Source organism: Leptosomus discolor, chromosome 8 (genome assembly GCF_034619465.1).
Source record: "Leptosomus discolor isolate bLepDis1 chromosome 8, bLepDis1.hap2, whole genome shotgun sequence".
NCBI classification, from domain to species: domain Eukaryota; kingdom Metazoa; phylum Chordata; class Aves; order Leptosomiformes; family Leptosomidae; genus Leptosomus; species Leptosomus discolor.
In genome coordinates, this window is record NC_141398.1 from 13,852,314 (window position 1) to 13,874,352 (window position 22,039).

General features: G+C 40.6%; 1 protein-coding gene across 1 annotated transcript in view; it reads left to right on the forward strand.

The window, feature by feature from the left end:
- GRB10 (growth factor receptor bound protein 10) overlaps nucleotides 1-22,039 on the forward strand; it is a 106,220-nt gene that overhangs the window by 24,033 nt on the left and 60,148 nt on the right. The window contains exon 2 of the mRNA XM_086469148.1: nucleotides 216-309. Within this exon, the coding sequence (XP_086325274.1) occupies nucleotides 216-309 (94 nt within the window). The remainder of the gene's footprint in view (nucleotides 1-215; nucleotides 310-22,039) is intronic.

Below are 22,039 nucleotides of genomic sequence, written 5' to 3' on the forward strand. Positions count from 1 at the left end.
ATTCTGCATTCATCCCACCTGTATTAACGCGATAGTCTAGTGTCCCTCTATAATCTTCTCCTTTCTCCCCCTGCCCCCTTCTCCAGCACTGGTTTTTCCTTTCAGAGGTATGGCAGGGACTTTTTTTGTATCGCTGCTTTGGCTCTGTGCAGTGTAGCTAACAGGGAGTACAGAATGCCTGTTTTTGATAAGATTTTCTGCTCTTTTGTTTTTAGGACAATGTAGATCAGACTTCGGCTCATGGTCGACGGGATCTGGTGGAACCGGGTTTCCAAGAACCATCTAACCGCATCTCCCTGAATCACCAAGGTGAGGAACGGCGGGTGGGAATGCAGGCTTCGCAGGGGAAAGCCAGGGCACTGAGTGCAGGGATAGTTTTACCTCCGTGTTGTTCTTTCTCTTCCTCATTTAAAAAAAATAAAAAGAAGTTCTGGGTGGTTGGAGGAGGAGAACTGAGAGGGTTTGGTTTTTTTTGTCACAACTGTCCTGTGAGCTATGGATGAAGACCACAAAGAACTTGTGGTGCATCTCAAGCCTTGTAGCCCAAACCGGGATTGCTAGCCTGGGTGGCAGGTATAGCTTCCTGTGTTTAGGAGGGGGGAGGAAGGAAATACTGAAATTGAATTCAACATTTGTGACATTTAAGTTGCATTTGAAATATCTTTGATTAATATAAGAAGGGTTCAGGGCTCTGGCTGAACTCTTGCACTAGGAGAAAAGTAAATACATTTACTTGCTTTGCATGACAGAAATCAGTTCATTTGGGGAGAGTCAGTCTGAATTAGGCATTGTAAAATAAATCTTAAGTCTTTCTTTGCCCACTTCTGTCTGGTTTTTAGGTATGTCAGATACCTAAAAAAATCCAGTTACTGTTATAGCAGGGACTTTTTAGCTCAGCTTTATTATTTTGGGTTTGAAATAATTAGTAATATAGAGTGCCATCTTAACTAGTGAACCCCCTTACCCTCAGGGTTCATGATGGCTTAGTTTGGAACTAAGTCCTTGAAGGTCATCTTCAAATGTTGTCTCTTCAGTGCGACAGCTAATAGTGTTGCAGTCGGCACGAGGCTAATGAAACAAAGATCATGAACGTATTAGCAACTATGACAAACTTAACTTCCTCTAAAAATCCAGCTTCTTATGTTTGCCAAGGGTAGCAAGACTGGAATTTCATGACTTGTAGATCCTCAAGGTTATTTAAGTTTCACAAACAAGTCCCAGAATGTAATAAGGATTGTATTTAAGTTACTCCCTGCTCACAAGTCTTCCAGTTTTTTTTAAAGCTTTGCTTTCAATTGAAAATAGAAGGTAACAGGTTGCCATGTTATCCCATCTAAAACTTCCAGTATTGTGTTGTGGCATGCTTGCATGCTTACAAAAGAGAGTTTATAAATCCCATTTTTCAATCGTAGTAGAATGGTACTGTTACATTAATTTCATCTACTTGGGATGCACAAATCTTGGAGCAGATCTATATAGGTGCCTTCTTCTGAAGCTATTTGTAAATATCCCCTTTTGATCAAGGAATTTTTGGGGGAAACACATCCTGTGCGGTCTAAGTTCATGCATTAGAGTAAGAGTATGTGTGGCTGTGGCTTATGAAGTCTGAACATTTACTGAAGAGGTAGATAGTATTGCATTTTAATGGCAAAAAGCTAACTTCATAGCCTGACATTTTCCTTACATAGTTATACTTCTTTTTCAGATCCTCGTTTTCCTCTATCAATATTGTAGTGCTGCAGAAGGATCCATACAGTGTCACCTGATGTGTGGCTCTGCCTCAGCTACTTTGGGACACATGTCTGTATGCAAATTGGTCCAAATTAATTTAGGAAACAGCTATCTTTAAAGACAATGGTTTTTCATAGAGGTACTGGCTGTTTAAGGCCTGTTTATGAAGAAAGATCCTGTTGATGTTTTTTCCCAGTAGTTTCTGAAGTAAAGATCGCTTTTGCACCTGATAATTGTTTGGGGTATTTTCCTACATCAGCTGACTGACAGCAGTCAAATCCAGTATTTGTAAGATCTTTCTGATTTTGTTGCTGAAGTAGATATTTAGCACATTATTAGTCTTTCTTACCCCCATGACCATGAAACGCTGTTAAGTTAGCAGCGTAGATTAAGAACTGAAACCTGAATGCCCAGAGGTGGCCTTTAATGCTGCCCTGGGCTGTAGCACTTGTGTCTTTTTGCAGTGGTGGAGGGAAGAAGCATGCCTTACAGGCACGATACCTGCTGCTTCAGTATCTTTTGGAAAATGGAAGTGACCATAAGCATGATGTTTTGTCATGTCTTGTGTGTTTGTTCTGTAAAAGTATGAGCGTCTACACTCTTTCATAGCATATGAAAAACACATTCTTGTCCAAGAACTTGAAAGTACAAGGATTTTAAGAGCTGCCACATATTCCAGTAACTGACTAATGAATAGTACATAGAAAAATATAACATGAAGAGCTTCAGAGGGAGTTGTGACATGGTCTGAACTAGGTCCTTGTAGTCGTATTAGTCACACAATAAATAAGAAGACTAAATTAGCTGTTTGCTTTGATTTATTTTTTTTTAACTCTTATACTACACCAGGTTATCCATTACTTTCTGTAAAGCTTTGCTGACACTGAGTTTGATGAAAAACTTGGAGTAAACCTGCATCCAGAAGTAACTTACAGGACCACTGCTAGCGTTTAAGAAATGAAACTGTTTGATGGTGTATCTTGATTATGTTGATGATAAAGATATTTGCAACAGACTATGGCAAATTTTTCTGCCAGTTATATATAACATTGCTTGCTGACATCAGCTTATACTGACTACCAGATCTAAAGCTTTTGTTCCTGTCTTTTGCGAGACTTCTAAGGAAAACTTATAGGTTTGCAACAAAGCTGGTTTAATACGTATTTAATGTGAGCAGAAATTGTGGAAAGATTAGAATTGGCTAAAATATTTGACGTGTTAGGTACTCCCTGCCTTTTTCCATTTAGCATACTATGCCTTAAATGCTGCAGCTGAACTTTGAGCAACGTATTTGTTATGTTGTTTTATGTATACACTTCCAACTCATACCTGATCACATTGCTCAGTGAGCACAGCAGATTTGCCAGTTTCTGTTGAACATTAACTTATAGCCCTTTGCTTTTCACTGAGAGCGCTTTGGTACAAGCACTTGCAATTCTGAACCAGACCCTGCTTTCCACGGCCTATAAAAATGGTGATTAGCTTCCTCCCAGGCATCTGAATCCCTTCAACACAAGCTGGAAAAAGAGCATTCAAGTGGAGACTGAGATATCCCTGCCAACTGTCCCTGCGTGAATAAGCTCTTTCTTGTGAAGGGTATTTCAAGTACATGTTTCCTGCTGAATCACTCTTTTTGCACAAGCAGATGCTTTATAACTGTTCAGCTTTTTGTTTTGAAAGAATATCTTGTAAAGATTGGGGAGCAGAGAATACCTTTTGGAAAGTGAGTAGCCTTTAAAATAGGCAGGTTTCATATGAAATGGATGTAAAAAGTTGAGTGCAGATGGAATGCTATTTTTTCCTAGAAATTGTTCAATAACTGCTAATGTGTACGTATGCTCATAAACTTGCTTACTTTGACAGTAAGTATTTTTATATCTAAGCTGTTATTTAGTATTTGCTTTTCAGTGATTCTGCTAGTTGGGCAAACTTCGTAAAGGCACTTAACACAGGGAGCAGGAACTAGGATTTCTGACCTCTATTCCCCAAAAGCTACTTCATAAATTAAATGCAATAGGAAAGAGCAAGCATCATCCAGCTGAACAATACCAGTGTCCACTGATGTAAAGGAACAGATAGGCTTCAGCTACTTGTTGAAAGTTATAGAAAGTTAGCAACAGCCAGCCAGGATTTGTCGTTTAATAAACAGCAAGTCAAGTAATTCTTGAGCAGTCCTTCCAGAAGCTGTAGTAAAGACTCTAGGCTTGGAGAAGAAAAATATGTCAAAACGATGTGGCATTTTCTGAAGAGTTAAGGAAGGAGGTGAGGAAACAATCAAAAAAATTATTTACCATCTTTAAAAATACTAAGAGAAAGAGGAGGTAAGAGCATGCTTAGGATGGGACAGGTATTGTTATTTTTCTAGGTTTTTTTCCCTTCAGAAATTGAGTGTGGAGATAAAGGAAACTATAGGTTCCTCAGCTATGTCTCACTTTGCAAAAGATTTGGCACTCATGATGTTTAATATTTTGCCATGACAGGTTCTCTGCAGCGTGTAGCCTATAGCATTTGTACCGTGTATAGTAGCAAGGGGCCAAACTGGGGAGTGTAGTGGTGGTTTTAGTCAAAACACTGAAAGTGCTGTTTTGAGGCCTTTTGTAGAGATGAGGGGCTCCAGCACTCATTCTCCCTGTTCCGTCCCAAAGGATGCTGCTGATTCTCCTCTCTCCCCAAGTACCCTGGCAGTGCAGCCTCCATCCCTCTGGGCTGCGCACGCTGCTGTGCGGTGCCACCAAAGTTAACCTGGAATGTGTCTGAGTAGCAGGACAAGTCTATCCTATGGATTTCGCTGTGCTGCCTAGGAGCGGCCTTGCCATATGAAGTATGATAGCAGAATGCACCATGCTACAGAAAACCGTAAGCCCAACTGAATTTTGTTTACCCTTGAACTTCGGCAGGGGTTAACGTGCTAGCCATGCCACTGCCGTTTCTCATCTTGCTCTGTACTTCTTGGTTTTTCTTTTTTGAGGCGTGTTTCAGAGCTCATCTTTGTGTTTGTGTTTCTAGCAAGCAGCAAATAGTGCCCTGAAGTTTATGGGCAGTACCTTTTGTTGGTACTTTACGTGTACTTTTTGAAATTGCGTAGCTCCTTCTTATTCAGGATTTTGCAGCCAGGCATAAGTAAGATACATTGTCACCTTCACTTTAAGTGGAAATATCAGACATGCAATTCTGGCACTCTCTGTAATATGTGTACTTGTGGGATAATTGTCAGTGTCTGTACAAATGTGTTTTGCCATGGGTCTGTGGTGAAAGATTTATCTTTCTTTTATTAATGTGTTCACATGTGGCCTTCATCTCATGAGGTGCTCTTAGCTCTTGTTGGACTTGTTGCTTTTTGTCACAGCAGTTCGCAGACAGAGATGAGCCGAACATTGTGATACCTCTGGCTCCATAGCCAGGTGGCTTTGGCAGCAGAAAGGAAACGGTGGTATGAGTTGTTTTAGCCAACAGCTGTCCTTTGTCAACAGTCAGCTCGTCCTTTGGTGGTCTTGGTTGGTCATGATAGGAAATCTTGCCTCTAGTGAGAGAGACAATGAAGATGCTGTAGTTGTGGATCAGTTGGCACTAGGTTTCCTGCCTCTACATACAGACAACTTGTTCCCACTGAAACTGGAGGGATCCAGAGCAGCTGCCAGCTTGCATTGCACTGCAGCTTGCTCTTGAGGTAGATGCTCTCCTGTACTTCACTGGCTAGTAACTAATACATTAACTTTTATAGATACGGTAAATGTCAGTGGTGGTGGAAACTGCCCTTCTAGCACACTGCCTGGGTCCAGAAGACACATACCCATGTAAATATAAACAGACTTTTGAATGACTGTGGGCTTAGTTGAAGTATTATGGTGTCTAAGATTTAGCTCAGAGAAATAATGTTGTGTAGTGCTTTTATTCCTTCACCACTGTTGTCACTACTTGCTTTTAATATCTTTTCTTTTGTATCTGCCTCAGGATAGGCACATGAGGTTGAGGTGATTTTGTTATTCCTTCTGTGGCTGAGGAGGAGCACGTTTAGTAACAGCCGGTGCTACTTCTGATATGCTTCAGTTGTGGGATCTGACTGGCATGAGTTGGTTATTTGGTCTATCAGAACTGACCCATGTTTTTGCAGAATCCAGCTGGTACTGAACTGAAAACGTAGAGTGAAAAACAGACAGTCTTATTTGTATTGCAGAGACAATACTGCCAGACATTCATGAATTCTCCTGCTTTGTATAAATGTTGTTGTCATTGTCCAGCCTTAGAAGAAAAACTCCATTAGTGCCAAAAAGATTTACACTGACTACCCTTATACAGAGAGCAGAGCCCCTGCTTCCTGCCTAGCTCATTACAGTACCTTTGTCTTGTTTGGGAGAAGGCTTCCATTATATTTGGTGATGAATCTTGTTAGCACAGCTACGAGGAGGGCACCCGTAATAGCTGTGCAGAAGTTTAACTTCCCTCATTATATTAGTTCCCAAACCCTTGGGCTGACAGAACTCTGAAAAAAAATTAAAAAAAAAAAAAAAAAAAAACCAAAAAACCACCAAACAAAAACCCACTGAATTTAAAGAGGAGACAAAGTAGGTTGGTGTTTAGTACAGATAATTTAAGAATTTTTAGCAAGCTACAGGAAGACAAAAGAGACCAACTGGTTGAGTTTAGCAGGAGGCAGCTAATGAAGATTGAGTGAAATCAGTGAAATGAGAAGAAACAGACCACAAATTGTTTAAAATGTTGCATGTTCAGAGAAGTGTATTTGCAGGTGACTGATGGATTTCCTTTTATTGTATTTTTTGCTTTATATTTTTATGTATCAGCTTTGCAAATCTTAAGTTTTGGACATATTTAAAAGTAAATGTGTTCCACCTGATATGAATAATAAAAGCTTGACTATCTGATAGCTGACAAGCATAGGATTTTAAGTCTGTTTATAATCGCTCAGGATTCAGTGTCTTTTGGGTAAATTCCTCTGACAAGGCAGGATTCAGTGCAGGGAAGGAGCCCTCTGTCTTGGTTGTATAGGGTGTAGCATGGTTTGTCTTGGGGCCTTTATTTGTTGGAATTTTTACAAGTGGAAGTGTAGAAAAAAATTGAGAGTTTTAAAGTAACCCTAAAGCAAGAAGTGTTACAATATGAAAAATTAATCTTCCGTATTTACGTGACTGTCAAAGTAAGTTTTAAGCCTGTTTTCTTCTGTGGCCTATGGAAAAATGGTAAAATTATTACCAGGTTTGCCATGAACATCTTGCCATGTTGGAGGGGAGATGGTTGCTGGGGCAGAGTGGTTGTGTTGGGAGAGCAGGTGGAACTGGGCTGGGGAGTTGGGTTCCTTGCCTCAGATGGTCCATGATGCATTGTACTTATCCCTTGGGGACTGAAGCTGTATGGGTGTATGACCTCTGAGAAGGTGTGGGGGGTGTGGTTCATGCTGAAGATAGAGCGATTGTGCTCCTCCACCTTCTCTTTCAAGATTTGTATCTCTGGTTATCACAAGGTGGGGGGAGTAGATTCACAAGATTTGAATTTAGAGTGATTAGAGACTCCTTTCTTGTTGGTGAATTCTTGTCTAAGGCTTTGGGAGGAGAAGGTGTAAATTTGGCATTTGGGTGGTGTGATTCTTTTGCTTCTTTCCAGATCCTCCTCAGAGCAATAGGGTATTTCCCTCCCTCACCTCTTATGTGTTACCTACTGGAGAACAAGTTGACTTAGTACTAGTATAAGCCTAAAGTGATGACTCTTTAAGAAACTTGCCACAGATGAAATGGGGAGAGGGAGACACTGTGAAATAAATTGTAAAATCAAATGTCCTTTTTAATTCACTTATGTCCTTAATATTAAGGGATGTGCATTTCCTGCTACCACTGAAGCAGAGCTAAGACTAACTGTTGGAGCACTCGTCATTTTGCATCCTTTGGCTAGGGTCAGAGTAGGAATGCCCTCTCTTCTTGTCTAGGGGTGTATGCGCTTGGACATCCTGTGGAAAACTGTCTTTCTCTGCTGCGGTTATAGCACAAGAACCAGCTGAGTGCAATGTCACGCTTTGGGGGCGGTTGGGGGGGGTGGGGGTGCCATGAGGCAGGGGTGTAAATGTATTTGTTATAAGAGTCTGCTCTGTTAGCAGGAGGCAAACTTTCGCATCATGTATTTGTTTGCTGTTGGCATGCTTCACCAGAGGTGTATCAGCTCAGCAGGGTGATGTCATCGGTGGCACAAGTACTTTCTGTGCTGGTGTGGCTCGTCTGTTGTCGGGGCGGCTGGCCGCTCGCCGAGTGCCTGTCTGCCAGCAGCCTGATGCACCAGCCTCGCCGGTGACTGCTGGGGAGCAACAGCACCTTGCATGGGCTGTGAGAGGCCTCCTGGAGGAAATCAACCTTGCAAGTCCTTCATGGAGATGATGTCATTCGGGCTTTTCATTTGTGGGGCTTGAGCTTGTGAGTTCCATGCTTCTGTTGGAAATGGTGTGCTTGGGGAAGTTCAGATACCAGAGGGAAAACAGTGTCTCAATATCTACTCATGATGAGGTGCTTCTCCCAGGTACCTGAGCTGAGCTCATTTCTTGTGTGTTTACCTCATGTCTTTTGTGAGCAAAAGAAGCCCAAAATCCTATGGGTAGTGTGCTCTCTGTTCTGTAAATGTATTTACTTAGCAACTTCAGTCATCCCTGTCCTTTCTCTAAGCAGAAGCAGCCAAGTGCGATAGATTCCAGTATTTTTTTTATTGCTTTATATACTGATTTGTTTACTGTCCAGCAGATACGGGGAGACTTGTGATCTCAGGTTGTCCTCTGCCTCCTAGGTGGCTTATTTCTCCCATCTGAGTTAATGGTCTGTAATTGAGCTTGGTGATCTGAACTGCCCTCTTCTAATTTAGTCAATGCAAGTTAACGGTAAGATCTTGGGATGAACTCGTACGTTTTCTGGAATAACTTTTATTGCCTTTGTGTTCTCTTTTGTAATCTGACTAAACTTCTACTGTCAAGATGTTAGGAGAGTGGAAGGATGGAAATTCATACCATGAACAAAGGCTCTTTTGATAGCTTCTGGATGGTATTTTTAATGTGTCTGAGTTGAATTCTTGCCTGTGACACTCCTCCATCTTCCTGCCTGTCCTTGGATTCTGCGTATCCTTCCCTGTTAGGGGGCATGTTTTAAGTGTATTTGGCTTTATATAAGAAGCTTTTAAATCTTTCACTGAAGGTGTTACAGCCAAATGTCAAAACATGGCTGTGGTGCCCACTTAAATAGTCTCAGTACTAATGAGCTTTCCAGCTAGGTAAGTTGATTTATTATGTAGCCTAGTTTTAAATAATGCCATAACAATGACAGTTGTTAACTAAAAACAGTATCTCTGCAGCATCAGAATATTAACTTCAAATTCTGACACTTTAACCAAAATGAAATCTAAATTTCAAAGGCAGTTTGACATGTAAAGGGGAAGGGTATATTTAGAGACAGAAACAATCCATACTCACTGCCTGTTATGAAATACTGCTTAAAAGAATATTTTCGAAGGTGTAAGTATCTCTAATTTCTGAGATAAAAGTACAATGTCACTATGCAAGGTCAGCTTTAATGGAGAGAGAACTGCCTTTCAGTATCTGATTACATGGAAAGCTCTAGGGTGCTAATGTAGCTTCATGACTGTTGTGTTCAAGTCTGAAATAAAGCTATTCTGCGTATTCAGGCATTTAAGTGCCACCTATAAATAGATCAGAAATTGATTGCCATTTATCTGCAATGCACGTAATGTTTGAGATTACTGTGACTGATGGGGGGGGCTATTTTCTTTTTTAAATCTGTCTGCTTTTGTAAAATCTTTATGGAGCACAGTGTTACTGTACGTCTCTGTGCTTTCTGAAGGCAACTGGAGAAAACAGACTCCCTTTCCTGTGAAACTCATTCCAAGACACTGGTAGCAATGGTGTGGCAAAGTGGAGGCAGTTTTAATGACAGAAACTGCTCCCTGAATTCTTGAAATTGTCTGCACTTGAGCTTCACAAGAAACCTTTTAACAGCCTTAGCTCACCAGTATGTTTAGCAATTTTGTGACTAAATACAATTTTTATTCCTAACAGTCCGTGTCCCCCCCCCCGGCTCCCCCCAGTGAAATCCATTTAACTCCTTCAGATAAATCCCAGAGTTACTCCCACCCCTGTTTAAAACATACTGAACTGATTCGTGTCCTCTTTCTGATCAGCCACGCACCTTTGATCTCTCCTGTGATGGCAAATAATTTCTAATAGCTGACACAATGCAGCCCTCTCGTCTGTGAACAATTCTGAGACATGTATTCAATTTTTAGGTTTTTCTTTTCCTTTGACCTTCAAGGTTATATTTTTGGTCTCTATCAAAGTAGTGAGAGGGTGGAGAACAGGCAGTACAGCTCTTTGTTTCCTTCCATTGTTTGTCCTAATGATACAAGTGTCCTACCCTTTGGTTTCTGTCTCTTCTTTCCAGTGCCTCAGGTGGAGCAAAATATAAGTTCATTTACCTTTTTATGAGCTACATCCTCTAAGTGAAGCTTTTATCATCTTAGGAATGAATATAGAAATTCACTTTGCTCCTCTTTTGAAAAATAAAAATAATTAAATAAAAAACCAACCAAGCAATGTTTACTTTCTTACATGTTACAGTTTTACTGTTAGAATTCCAGGGGTTAGAAACAGAATGAGAGTGAGGTAAGACTCTTTTGCAAGTGAGATGGGGTGTATTTGTGATACAGCAGTTCTCCTGGCAAAGGCTTCTGTTGCTTTAGGATTCAACAACTTGGTTCTCTCTCTTTTCAGTTGTTAGCTGGTCTTAATTAGAGGAAGAATTGCAAATGCTAAACAAAAGTTGGCTTTGTACTTAAAAATTGAATGTATTATAAAAGTTGGCTGACACTATTACAGCAAACTTAGGTTAAGTGATCTGGACAAGTATAGAATTAGTTTAAGGTTTTAGTATCGTCCTCTGCATATTAGAACAGTTTTTGGGAGCTTATGTATTAGGAAACTGGGGTTGTCCATAAAGATGTAGCACATCTTACAGCTGAGAGAAAATGCCCAATTCAAGTTATAGGTTAAACATAATCTTTCTTAGAAATGCTTTTTCTAATCTGTTTATAAAAGAGATTGATTCTGCCAGATGACTGGGAAGTTGAGGACTGCGGATTTTAAGATTTTTTTGCAGCATGGGAACATACTTCCTTTAGTCAAGACAAACAAATTGCACTGGAATGTGCTCATGGTCTGTATCAGCAAGTATAGCTTAACTTAGGTATGTCAAGAAGAGTATATACTGTGGTATATCCAAAAAAAGGATGTCCCTAAAAATACCTGGCTAATAAATTTCTGTGGTGTTGAGTGAATGTGAAAGTAGGCTTTCTTAGTGGCAAAGTTGTGTTTATATATGTATCAACATGATTTTCTATGTTTAAAAAATGATTAAAGGTTCATGACTGAAGTTAGACTTAAGATAGCAAGAACAGTGCGAAACGGTACCAGATTTGACCACAGCAACATGCTGGTTCTTTCTGCAAGCCTGCATCTCTGCAGAGTGTACTGCCTGTACCCACAGCCAGTCCTCACTGAAAGAAGGCGATTTGAAGATGAGTGACTTTAGGCTGGCTGCCTACTTTATTGATAGCAGAGTCTTTGTTGGGAGAACGATTTCTTTTTCATTCATTTTTTAAGATGTGTGGAGTAACAAACCTCTGAAGTATGCTCTTTGTGCCGTCTTCCTGTGTGAACGACCGATTGCGAGCTATAGCAGTTAACCCGAACCAAAATCTGATTCTATGATTAATGATGGCAGCAGCAGACCTGACTCCCCTGTGTTGTTAGTTAGCCATCTATACCTCAGGCAGCTCTAAGCTGCTCAGAATAATTGGACTCACCAAGGTTTTGATCAAACTGACCACAAGTTGTTGCAGGATGCTGCTAAGTGTGCGTTTCTTCACATGAGCGCACAGCAGCAGCAGCGGGCTCTCCACTCCACATCCCCCAGCAGGAGTTGGGAAATACTTGCAGGGGTTGGCCACTGTGCCTGTGCGGAACAGGGAAAATTAGAAGCACTCATTCAACAAATTAGCTGTTACATGGGATTAAACAAATCACTGTAGATGTCTACCTATGTTTTTCCCCATCAGTGAAATGGAGATACTGCTATTGCAAAACCTCTTTGAAGTACGTTGTTGAGATGTGCTTCACAGTTTGCATGCTAATTTTGAAGATGAAGTCCCACTTTGCTCACATTATTAAGTTGAGAGCCAGTTCTGAAGAGATGAAGTCAAGACTGAAATGTCAACATATGTGAGACTATCCTGATATGTAGGGTAAACCATATCTGTTAGTTTGATGTGATAGGTAGCCTTTCTGTAGATTGACGTTAGTGTGCAGTGTATGACATGGAAGTGGTGAAAGATAACACAGCTTCTAAGTACTATAAATGTGGTTTGAAGGAAGGTGCATAATTCTTGACTCACAGCAAGGAGGCAGTCAGTGAATTAAGCTGAAGGGTATTTGAATCTTTCTCTGTGTGTGTTTGGAGGTTGAAATCAAAGTTGGGAACAGTGACCAGTCTTGCAAGTTGACCTTGGAACACTTACTAAAAAGAAAAAAATTGTCATTAAATGTGGAATAATGAGGTAAGCGAAAACTGCATGAGGCATAAAGCATGGTGAAGAGCCATGGAGTTTAAGATGGTTTTAGTATGTAGCTGAAGTGAAATAATTGAGATGTAATTCCTTTTCATTACTATAGGAGCCGAGATGTCTACTAATACAGTGTTTATGTTTGTGGTAATATCTTTCCACCATTGTGTATCTCTGTAAACGTTTTGTTTAAGAAACCAACCAAAGAAAGCAAAACAAAAAAACCTCTCGACCCTCCCTCTGTACGGTGATACAGCCAAACTGTTTGGGCCAGGATACATGTCTCCTGCTGTGTTAGGCTGGTGAAACACAAAACAGAGATCTCTTTCTGAAGAGCAAGTTTAGAGACAAATCTGGCAGATTGTTGGCTCCAAGGCAAATTGAGACTATCAGGGAGAAATTTGTTGAAGATGTGGTTCGGGTGAGTGCCTCATTTCTTACAGTGAGGGTGTTTGAGCAAGAGGACTTGGTGATAGCAGCGCTGATGACTTTACCCTGAAAAAAGATGTCCTTTCAAGTATGCTGTTCTCAGACCATTTACATTCCCCAGGGTCTGGTTTCTACCAGGGATTTGGTGGTACAGCTGTGCTGGCCCACTTCCTAATGTACTTGTAATAGCAAAAAAAAAAAAAAACAAAAAAAACCCCACCCAAACAAAAAAAACAACCAAACCCAAAAAACCCCCATACTTTGTCCAAAGGAAGTTTATTCTGGTTTGACAAGTGAAATTAAATGCAGCAGTGAAAGCATTTTTACACACTTATACTAGGCTATTTTAACAGGAAAAACAGTTGAAATGTGGAGTTGTTTCTACTGAACTGGTTGCGAGCAACCTTTCCCTGTATTTCAGGCAAATGTGCAGACCTCTACAGAGTGGTGGCAATGAATTCAAGAGGCTAGTGTTGAATATTGCATATGTCTCAGCTCCAGCCTGAACTTAGCCCTTTTGATGTTTGTGCTATAGAAGCACAAAGGAAGGCTCAGCCCCCTGCTAATGAATCTGACACAGAAGGGATAGAAAAGAAATGCTTTTGTACTATTAAGTTGTTGATTTCAAGTCTGTGAGGTGGAAGTCAGATTTTTAGTGCCATGGGTTAAATAGCTTTTAAATAGCCATGGAAGAAACTTCAGGGTTAATCTATTCCCAAAACTTCTATGGATGTAGTATTGCCAGTATAGGTTTGTGATCCCTTTACAGTATTCTATAGTTGTGATGGATGCTTGTGTATAGACTCAGTTGTCCCAGAAAAATGCTGCTGTTCAGCATACCTCACTTTATTCACTGACATGATAAACCAAGGTGAGTGCTTTTCACACATTAACGAATGCCTGCCTGCAAAATGTTGGTCAAAATACTTGACATGTCGGGTGCAGGCATCTAGATTACTTCAAGATGCATTTTATGGAGAGCATGTGGGAAGAGAGATTCTTCTAGTGCATACTCAGTTTTGGAGGGGCCAACAGACAGACTAGCTAATGAAGGCAGAATTGAGGGGTGGTGTTGACAGAGTGGGCACTATAGAGTATGGTAAAAGAAGAGCATAAGTGGTTCTCGGTGAAATGGTACCCACTGTGGTGAAGGAGGGTGGTAAGAGTCTGATGTTTATTTGAATCAAGTTCAAAAGAAAGTGTTGCTCTTCAGCTGATGCAGGATAACTCTGAAAATTAGTTTCCTGGAAGTTGAAAGGAATGTGGGATGTCCGCTCTGGAGGACCATTGGGAATGGAGAAAACTGAGGTGGGTTCTAGTGCGTTACATAGTGCAGAAGCTCTTAGTGCAGGTCTTTCCTGTTCTCAAACCATATGTTGGTTTATCCATTTTATGATTAGAGTTAAGAATGTATAGGTGTATAAACATGTCAGAAACCAGGAAGAATCTTAATTTATTTTTTACTACTAAAATGTTACAGTATTTTTAGGTAACAATACATTCTGATGTTATGCTACAGCTGCTGTGGCTTGTGCCTTAAGTTGTATATTTGTCAAATAAAGAAACAAAGTCTGTGCTTGTTTGTTTATTTTTCTAGTAAAGTGGTCCTCAAGTTCATCTAAGAAAAGATCGAGGAACACCAATGAAAATATGTTGTCATTCCAAAGAAAATTCTTCTGAATTTTTTAGAGAGGAGTAAAAGCAAAAGAAAGTATTTTAATGTTGCGTTATTTATGGTGCATGTAGCTTTGAAAAAGTCTTGCGGTGTTAAGATTGCCCCAAAATGAACCAGAACAGGACACTTCTGTAACTGATTTCTTACACTGCCTATAAATCAGATGTAGTGAGACTGGGGCTCGTATTAAGCTCACATAATAAGAGGGGGGAGGAAAGAAAAAAATCAGATTTCATAGCTTAATAAAATAAGCAAAATCGGTAGAAAAACAACTCTGTTGTAAATTGATGTCAGTTCTGCACTACATTTTTTTCACCACAGTGCAGCATTGTAACAATAAACCTCAGTCATCACGGTCTTTGAACTTATCTGACTGTGATAAGCAGTACAGTATTTATTTCTGCTTTTATGTAAACACTGTGCTGCGAGTGGTTCGTGACGGCACTTCAGTATGGCAAGCTGTGTCATGTGAGGATACTTTAGAAATGCATAATTTCAAAGCAGCTGACGTTCTTGCGTTGAGGATGAAGAAGGTTGTGGCACTTTTCTTAAATCCAGGAAACCAAGGGGAAGATCAATCTGAATTTGTTAATTTATTTGAGTCTCTTTGTGCCTATTAAGAAGGACAAGATTCTCTCAAGCTAGTTGTATTTTCAGCTAAAAAACCCTTAAATGGGGCAAACCAGCTAAACAAAAAAAATAAATACCAAAATATAGTGTGAGATGTAGCTAAATTTGGAGTTCTTAACAGCAAGCAGCTGCTTAAGTAATTAAAGTGTATAATGTGTTACTGACCAAAGCAATTAGTATGTAATTTCATTAATGGTATTACGATTGCAGTAACAATATTTAAGTCTTTCTGTCCAAATCAAGATTGCGGGCAATTTGTGACATGTAGAACACGAGGTTGGAGGCAGTGCAATATTATGGTATGTTACAGCACCACTGTCTGAGTGGATTTGTAACTGCGCAAGAACATGCCTTAAACTGGCTGTATATCTTGTTAATGCTCCTAATTGGTATACATATGCGTCCAAGTGCATATACATGAACTTGTAAATTTTTGTGAGTTTGTATGTTTGTAAATTTATATATTAAAAAGGGCTGCATGGGGGCTGCTAATTTTTTGTTTATCTTTGCAGTTCAGTTATGAGTTTGCTGCTATTCAACAGTAAAAGAGAATTATTCTTTTTGTATACGTTTTTGTGGTTTGTCTTTAAGTGATTGAAAACTCCTCAAGAGCACAGGCATGGTAAAATACTCTAAGTCCTTCTGAAATATAAAGTGCTGCAGATGACAGGTTTCTAAACTAGAAGGTCTGCAACTGAAGACAAGTGGGTGATGTGCCTAGGGACCACAGTTAGGTAGCTTCCATCCTCAAGAACAACCATAAATATTCTTCAGAAGATGACAATGAGTTTTAGAGACTGGGTAGAAAAATTAAGCATCATAGAGCGAATCTACTAAAGTCCGAATACAGGTCACCTTCAAGGCTAGGATAGCATCACTGAAAAATCATTCAATCAGGTAACGAAGCAGTGGAAGCTTGCTGCTGGGACACTGCTGGATGTTGCTACCACAGTGGCTAACCCGGAGTTGCTGACATTGGTAAAAAGCCATTGAGAGAAGTCCTTTGCAGTGTTAAGGCTTTACAGTGACACTTTTGGCCTACCATAAGCTCTGTCCTGTTCATGCATTGCCTCTTTCTAGTTCTAAAGCTTTCTAGGTCTATAAATACATGGGTGTGCTTTTGGTGGAGGAACCAGTCTTCTCTGCTCTTCTGGTCTGTATTTCAGATGTGAAACAGAGTGAGGTGAGCAGGTTGTCTAACCTCTTGCCAACACTGAACCTGTGCCTGTGGGTTTTTGGGGCATCTTTCCTAAAAAGAGTGGTGGGGGTGATTTCAGGAGATGCAATGTGACTTTGAGGCTCTGCAAACTTGTTCAGGTGTATCAACGATATCCTTGTTGTGCAGGGTGAAAGAAATGGAGACTGCCTCATCAGAATAAATGGTCTGTTAACAAAGTACCCTTGGGGGAAAATGTCTTGTGTCCTGCTTCCAGCGTTGTTCCCTACCCACAGCCCTGTGAAAACTGACCAGGTGGAGAAGAGCAGCAGGCTGGCTTCCCAAAATCACCAGGCACCCTGAGTACCTGAACTGGGAATGCACACACCTGGTAAAATGAGGCATGTGGGCCTCATTAGGAGAACAGGTGTAATGGGCAAGCTGGTTTTGACTCATGTCAAGCTCTGATGAATCTTCTCTGTTGCACACCTGTGGCTTTTGCTTTTGGGTGAGCCTGAGCCTGACTTATTTTAACCAGTGTACTTACCTGTGGGATGCTAAATCATGAAGGTCCATGCTTTGAGTAGCTTATTTAAAAAAGGAAACTTGATTTGGTGAGTCTAGAAGAAATGTAAATACGTTTCTATTTTTCTTAGGCCTAGATAAATTTAGTCTGATGTGATCGCTTTTCATTGAAGATATGAATGGTGAATTCAGATTACTTTTTCTTTTGTATTGTTGGTCTCAGGTGATTGACTGCAGTGGTTTGGTTTTGGTTTTTCTTCCTCAGGATTTGGTGTGGGGTTTTTTCAGTTTTGTTTTTGTTTTGTGTTTTGGGTTTTTTTGGTGGTTGTTCTTGTCTGGTTGTTGGTTTGTGTTTTGATGTTTGTTTTGTCTTTTTTTTTTTTTATAAAAAAGGTTGGCGAATAGGAGCTCTTGGGGTCAGTGTAGTCACAGCAGAGGGAAACATCGTGGAGCTTTTATAAATGACTGGTTTCCTCATCAGCGGTGTGGGGTATGGATGCCTTCAGCAGTGGCTCCACACCGCCATTTGGGATGCGACTGCAGCAATATGCTCTGCCATCTGGGGATCCGTGTGGCAGGACTGTGGCATTCCCTTCTCACACAGCAGAGGTTCACGCTTCGTTACAACAGTAATTCCTCTCAAATTATCCACCCTTTGCTGGCAGGGCCGGGGGAGATCTCCTTGTTCTGCACCCAAAAGGACTATGTGATTTTCTGACATAACAGCTAGGCTTGGGTGAAAGAGCAGCCTGAAATAGACTGATGACTCAAGGACAAAATATCTGTGTAGATGAAACGAAATGCATGCCCCAAAACATTGTTCCTTTAATAGTGTAAAGAAATGTAGCGAAAGCTTATATCGAGGTGCTGCCAAGGCAGTAAGAGGGCATCTGATGGCAGCCGCCTTCTCCTAGGAAGCAAAGCTAAGGTAGGAGAGCTTGCTTATTGTTATTTGTCAGGTGCCAGGTTTGAAAGTACCAAGTCGGGGGTTCTTAGGTGGCTTTTTTGATGCAGTGTTGCAATTCCAAACAACTGTCCCCCAGTTTAGTCTCTTGTAGTTAATTTACTGAAATGACAATTGGAGTTAATACTAAACTATTAAATCAACTCGTACAAGAAGCAAAAATTACCCTGGTGTTGAAGCATTTTACTTCTTCATATGACTTTGGTTCTGTTAACTGAACTCTAACTAGAAGTGCCTTAAATATTAAATATTCCTGTTGTCTGCTTTATAAGTACATTGGTCACATCTAGGTAACTATTATGTGCCTGAAAACAAAATCTTTAATTAACTCGGAGGAATAGCTGATTCATTAATTGCTGTGTGTAACTTTTGGAACTTGTATTACATCCTCTTAAACATGCTTCCTAAGCCAGCAATAAACCTGTTCAAAGCAAATTTTAAAACTCATGGTTTAATGTTAGTATGTTAGCCTAGGTATCAAGTGATGAGGTACACACGTAATTTAATAATAATAATAATAATGATGTTTCAGCATCAGCTCTGTGCACCCATTGCTTCCTGAAGAGAAATGCTAATGGACTTTTTGGGTTAATCCAACCACTTTTCACTTGAAAGCTTTATTTAAGTTGTCACAGTGTGGCTTTGAAATGAAACCCCCGATGCAAGAAGCCTGGGGTTTGCAGGCTGCCAGGCAAGGACTTCCCCGAGCAGGCTGGCAGTGCTCTCGCAGAGCAGCTGCCGGCACTGGTGCCTGAGCAGGCAGGGTGTTACAGGCTTTGGCTGGAGCGACACAGCAGTACGTTAGGAGGTTATGCACGATGTTTCCCGGAGTGGGGTTAAAGCTTGGGCTTTCTTGGCAGGATGGGAGGGACTAATCTTTGCAGTGGTACTTACATCAATTTGTAAGGATTGTTCAACTGGGATTATTTGGCTGGGTATTATGGTGTTTAATCAGGGAGGGAGAACACAGATCTCCAAAAGGAAAGAAATAGATGCTTTGGCTGTGTTTTTAAGTTTGCCTTTAATAGCTTTAGACTTATAAGACGTGTTGTAGCTCTTCTCGTCTGTCTGAATTTTTAACTCCCTTTTGAACTGTGACTTGTCTATTAGTGTTGTTTATTTGTGTATATTTGATTTGCGCGCTCTTTTTTTTTTTTTTTCCTCTGACATGGTCAGTAAGAAAAAGATATCCAAGTAAAACTTTTAGAGAAGCATTATGAGTAGAAATGTGCATATAGGAAATGATAGAATAAATTTTGAAAAATGGTAATTTTCAACCATGTAAGCATAAGGAAAACACACAGTATTTTAAAGCTTTTTATTCAGTTTCCTTAAAGTAAAAATATGTAATCTTAATAAATATGCAACCAAACCTGACCTTTGCTGTGTCAAATTGCAGCTGTCACTGATACAGGATATACTCTTACAGCCATTCACCTGTAAGTGTGACTGTAATAGAAGATGCAGTCTGCCAAGCATTTACCATGTGACCAGCAGACAGTACTTCGATTCATCTATCCATTGCCATCCACATTGTGCTTTCTGAGTTCTGACTTGGAAGTACCTTAATGGCTTAGTAGGTTAACACGGTTTTCCCCATTACCTGGAAAGCTTAAGTGGATTTTCTGTTTGTTTTTGTGTGGGCTGCGCAGTCTAGGAGCTGTTCTGCTGCCCAGGTGTTGCCCCAACCATGTCCTATTGAAGGATGAGTGACGGTCTTTCTGTAATCATCATTTCATGATGTATTGCCAGAGCTTTCCTTCCCGGTTTTGCTATAGAGGTGGTGCACCAAGATTGAGGCATCCCGTTAACCTTACCAGGAAGATAGGACTTAAATAGAGAATCCCCGAGTCAATCGGTCTGTGTCTCATGCATTCGCTCCTGCTCACTCTCTTTTCTTTTTTGTCCTGAGTAAAGAAAGGTCCACAACCAGGCCATAGGTGTGTGACTACTCCTTGCAAAATTATGACTTAAGCTGTAGGTTTCCCTCTGTTCATATTTCCTTTTTGGTCAGGAAATCAGTCTGGGCTGCTTACCCTATAGCAAACCATGTCCTGCTCAAGGATTTTTTGAGGATTAGTCTACTCCGACCCCAGATTTGGCCTTGGAAAGAATACCACATTCTGCCCTCTGTGGTGCTGCTTCTTTTCTCAATTAATGTTGTTTTCTGCCCTCTGGGTAACTGAGGCCGTTTTGGGTTTTCTTCTGTCTTGATAAACCCAACCAAACAAATGCTTTCCTTTTAAGGTCTTTGTCTTTTTCTTAAATTAATGAACTAAAAGTGGGTAACATGAGAAAATGGTACACGGAAGCCAGTGAACCTAGGATAAAACTGCAGATGTTACCAGTTTCTTGAAAATGAATCTTCTGACTGGGTTTTGTAATCAACTCAGGAATGACAATTTGCCAGAGGTCTACTTAACCTCAGATTCTGCTTTAAGTGGTCTGTTTACTCAGTATTTACTATACAGCAGTGGTTCTGCAAGCATTGGCCTGCAGAGAGGGATTTGAAAGGCTGGTGGTTGCTGGTAGTTGCTGTTCTGTGGAGCAATGGCTGGTGTGTGGTGTGCTCACCCAACAGGAGCTGCACAGTCCCACTGTCTGTGCAGTCACACAGGATCAGCTGGTGTCCTGTTTGACTTTGGATTGAAACTTTGACATGCTGCTTCTTTTAGGAATGTATGCTTTTTTGCTGTCTTTTTTTTTTTTTTTTTTTCCTCCCCCCGCCCCGAGCTGAAAATTTCATACTAGAAAGCAGGTACTGGGAAGATTGAATCCCAACTCTGTGTTCTTTAAGTGGGGTGTGGGGGTCTGGAAAGAGTACTGTCCATAACTTACATATCTTTTGTGGTTGTAATAAAGCTGGCATGTATATGTATAATCAGCATTCTAGATGTTCTAGACTTTTTCCTTTGGTTTCAAACTCCTCTGTCATTAGTGTGTCAACACCCGTGTGTGCCTTAGAGCCAAGTGAGGCCTCAGCGGTGGTGGTGGCGATACCCACCTACAGCAATCGTCTGTTGAGGCGACAAGCGTTAGTCCACTCCACAAAAGGACCAACGTGGTTATGGTTCTTGGGTTAGAAATGGGAACGTGCTGGGAGGTGCTTCTGAATGTTGTCTGCGAATAATTGCAGCCTTATCAAAGGACAAAACCCTTAAAATCGTTCAGAGACGTGCTTTTCCTTAGTTTGTCTTCGGAATTAAACAAGCAAACCCTCCTTATCTACTCCCCTCCCCTTAAATGCCTAGCTTTCAACATTACCCTTTGTGATGTCAAGCATTAGGTGTGTGAACTGGACGAGAACTGAATTATCCATTTTATTCCATGAGAATTCCTGAAACTTATTTTATGTGGTAAGGACTAGTCTGAGGGTACAACTTCATTCCTTCCTGCTGTAGGGCACCAGTAGCCAGTTGCTCCTGTTACTTGTTAATACTTTGATTTTTTTTTTGACTAACACCTTTGATGTGTAGCTTATTCCTATAGTTGTTACCTAGCAACATTAATTTTGTTCAATTTAGTTTGTGTCTTCTATTTCAAGAAATCTATCAGATGCGTTAAGAACGTTTCTGGAGTCCAACCATGAACATTCACTAAAGAGGTCTTTATAAAGTGAATTCTCTCCAGCACCTGTAATTAATGTACATATGTTTGGTGTTAGCCATCCCAGCTGTGCTGTTGACTTCTCTGTGTGACATTTCAGTGCAGAGCATATGTACCCATCTCAATTTCATGCTCTTTTACTAACCAGCATCTCCGCTTCTTGCCCTTCTTTCCATGCCATGGTCAATTTAGGATTTTGGAAGCTGTACGTGCACTGATGTGACATTTTGTAGGCCAGCAACCATAGTTACAGTACAAAGTAGAGGATTTCACTTAAGCTGACGAATGTTAGAAAGTAATAAAGGACTCTTTGATGCAGAGTGCCATAAGGGGACTTACAGGATACATACAGTTCTGGGGTTTTGGGGTTCAGGCTTGACATTTTTACTTTAGACTATGACCGCTCTGGAGTTAGTGAAGTCTCTAGGCCACAGTGTTGGGTTTGTGTCCTCTGCCTTTACTTGAAACGAACAGAAAAATATCTATGTTTCTAATGTTCAACCAAGGCAATCTTGATATTTTTTGTAATTGGGTCCAGCGGCAGACCTGGAGAACAGTGCATAGGGTTTGCAAATGGTTTTTATATTGTCTTTTTGTTCCTCATGCAAAATTACCATCTCTAGTAGTAGGAGGAGAGAGAGCGTATAGAATTGGAGCTGGTATTGGAGCTGGAGGGCGTCATTCAGCTGTAGTATTGCTGTAGAGGTCA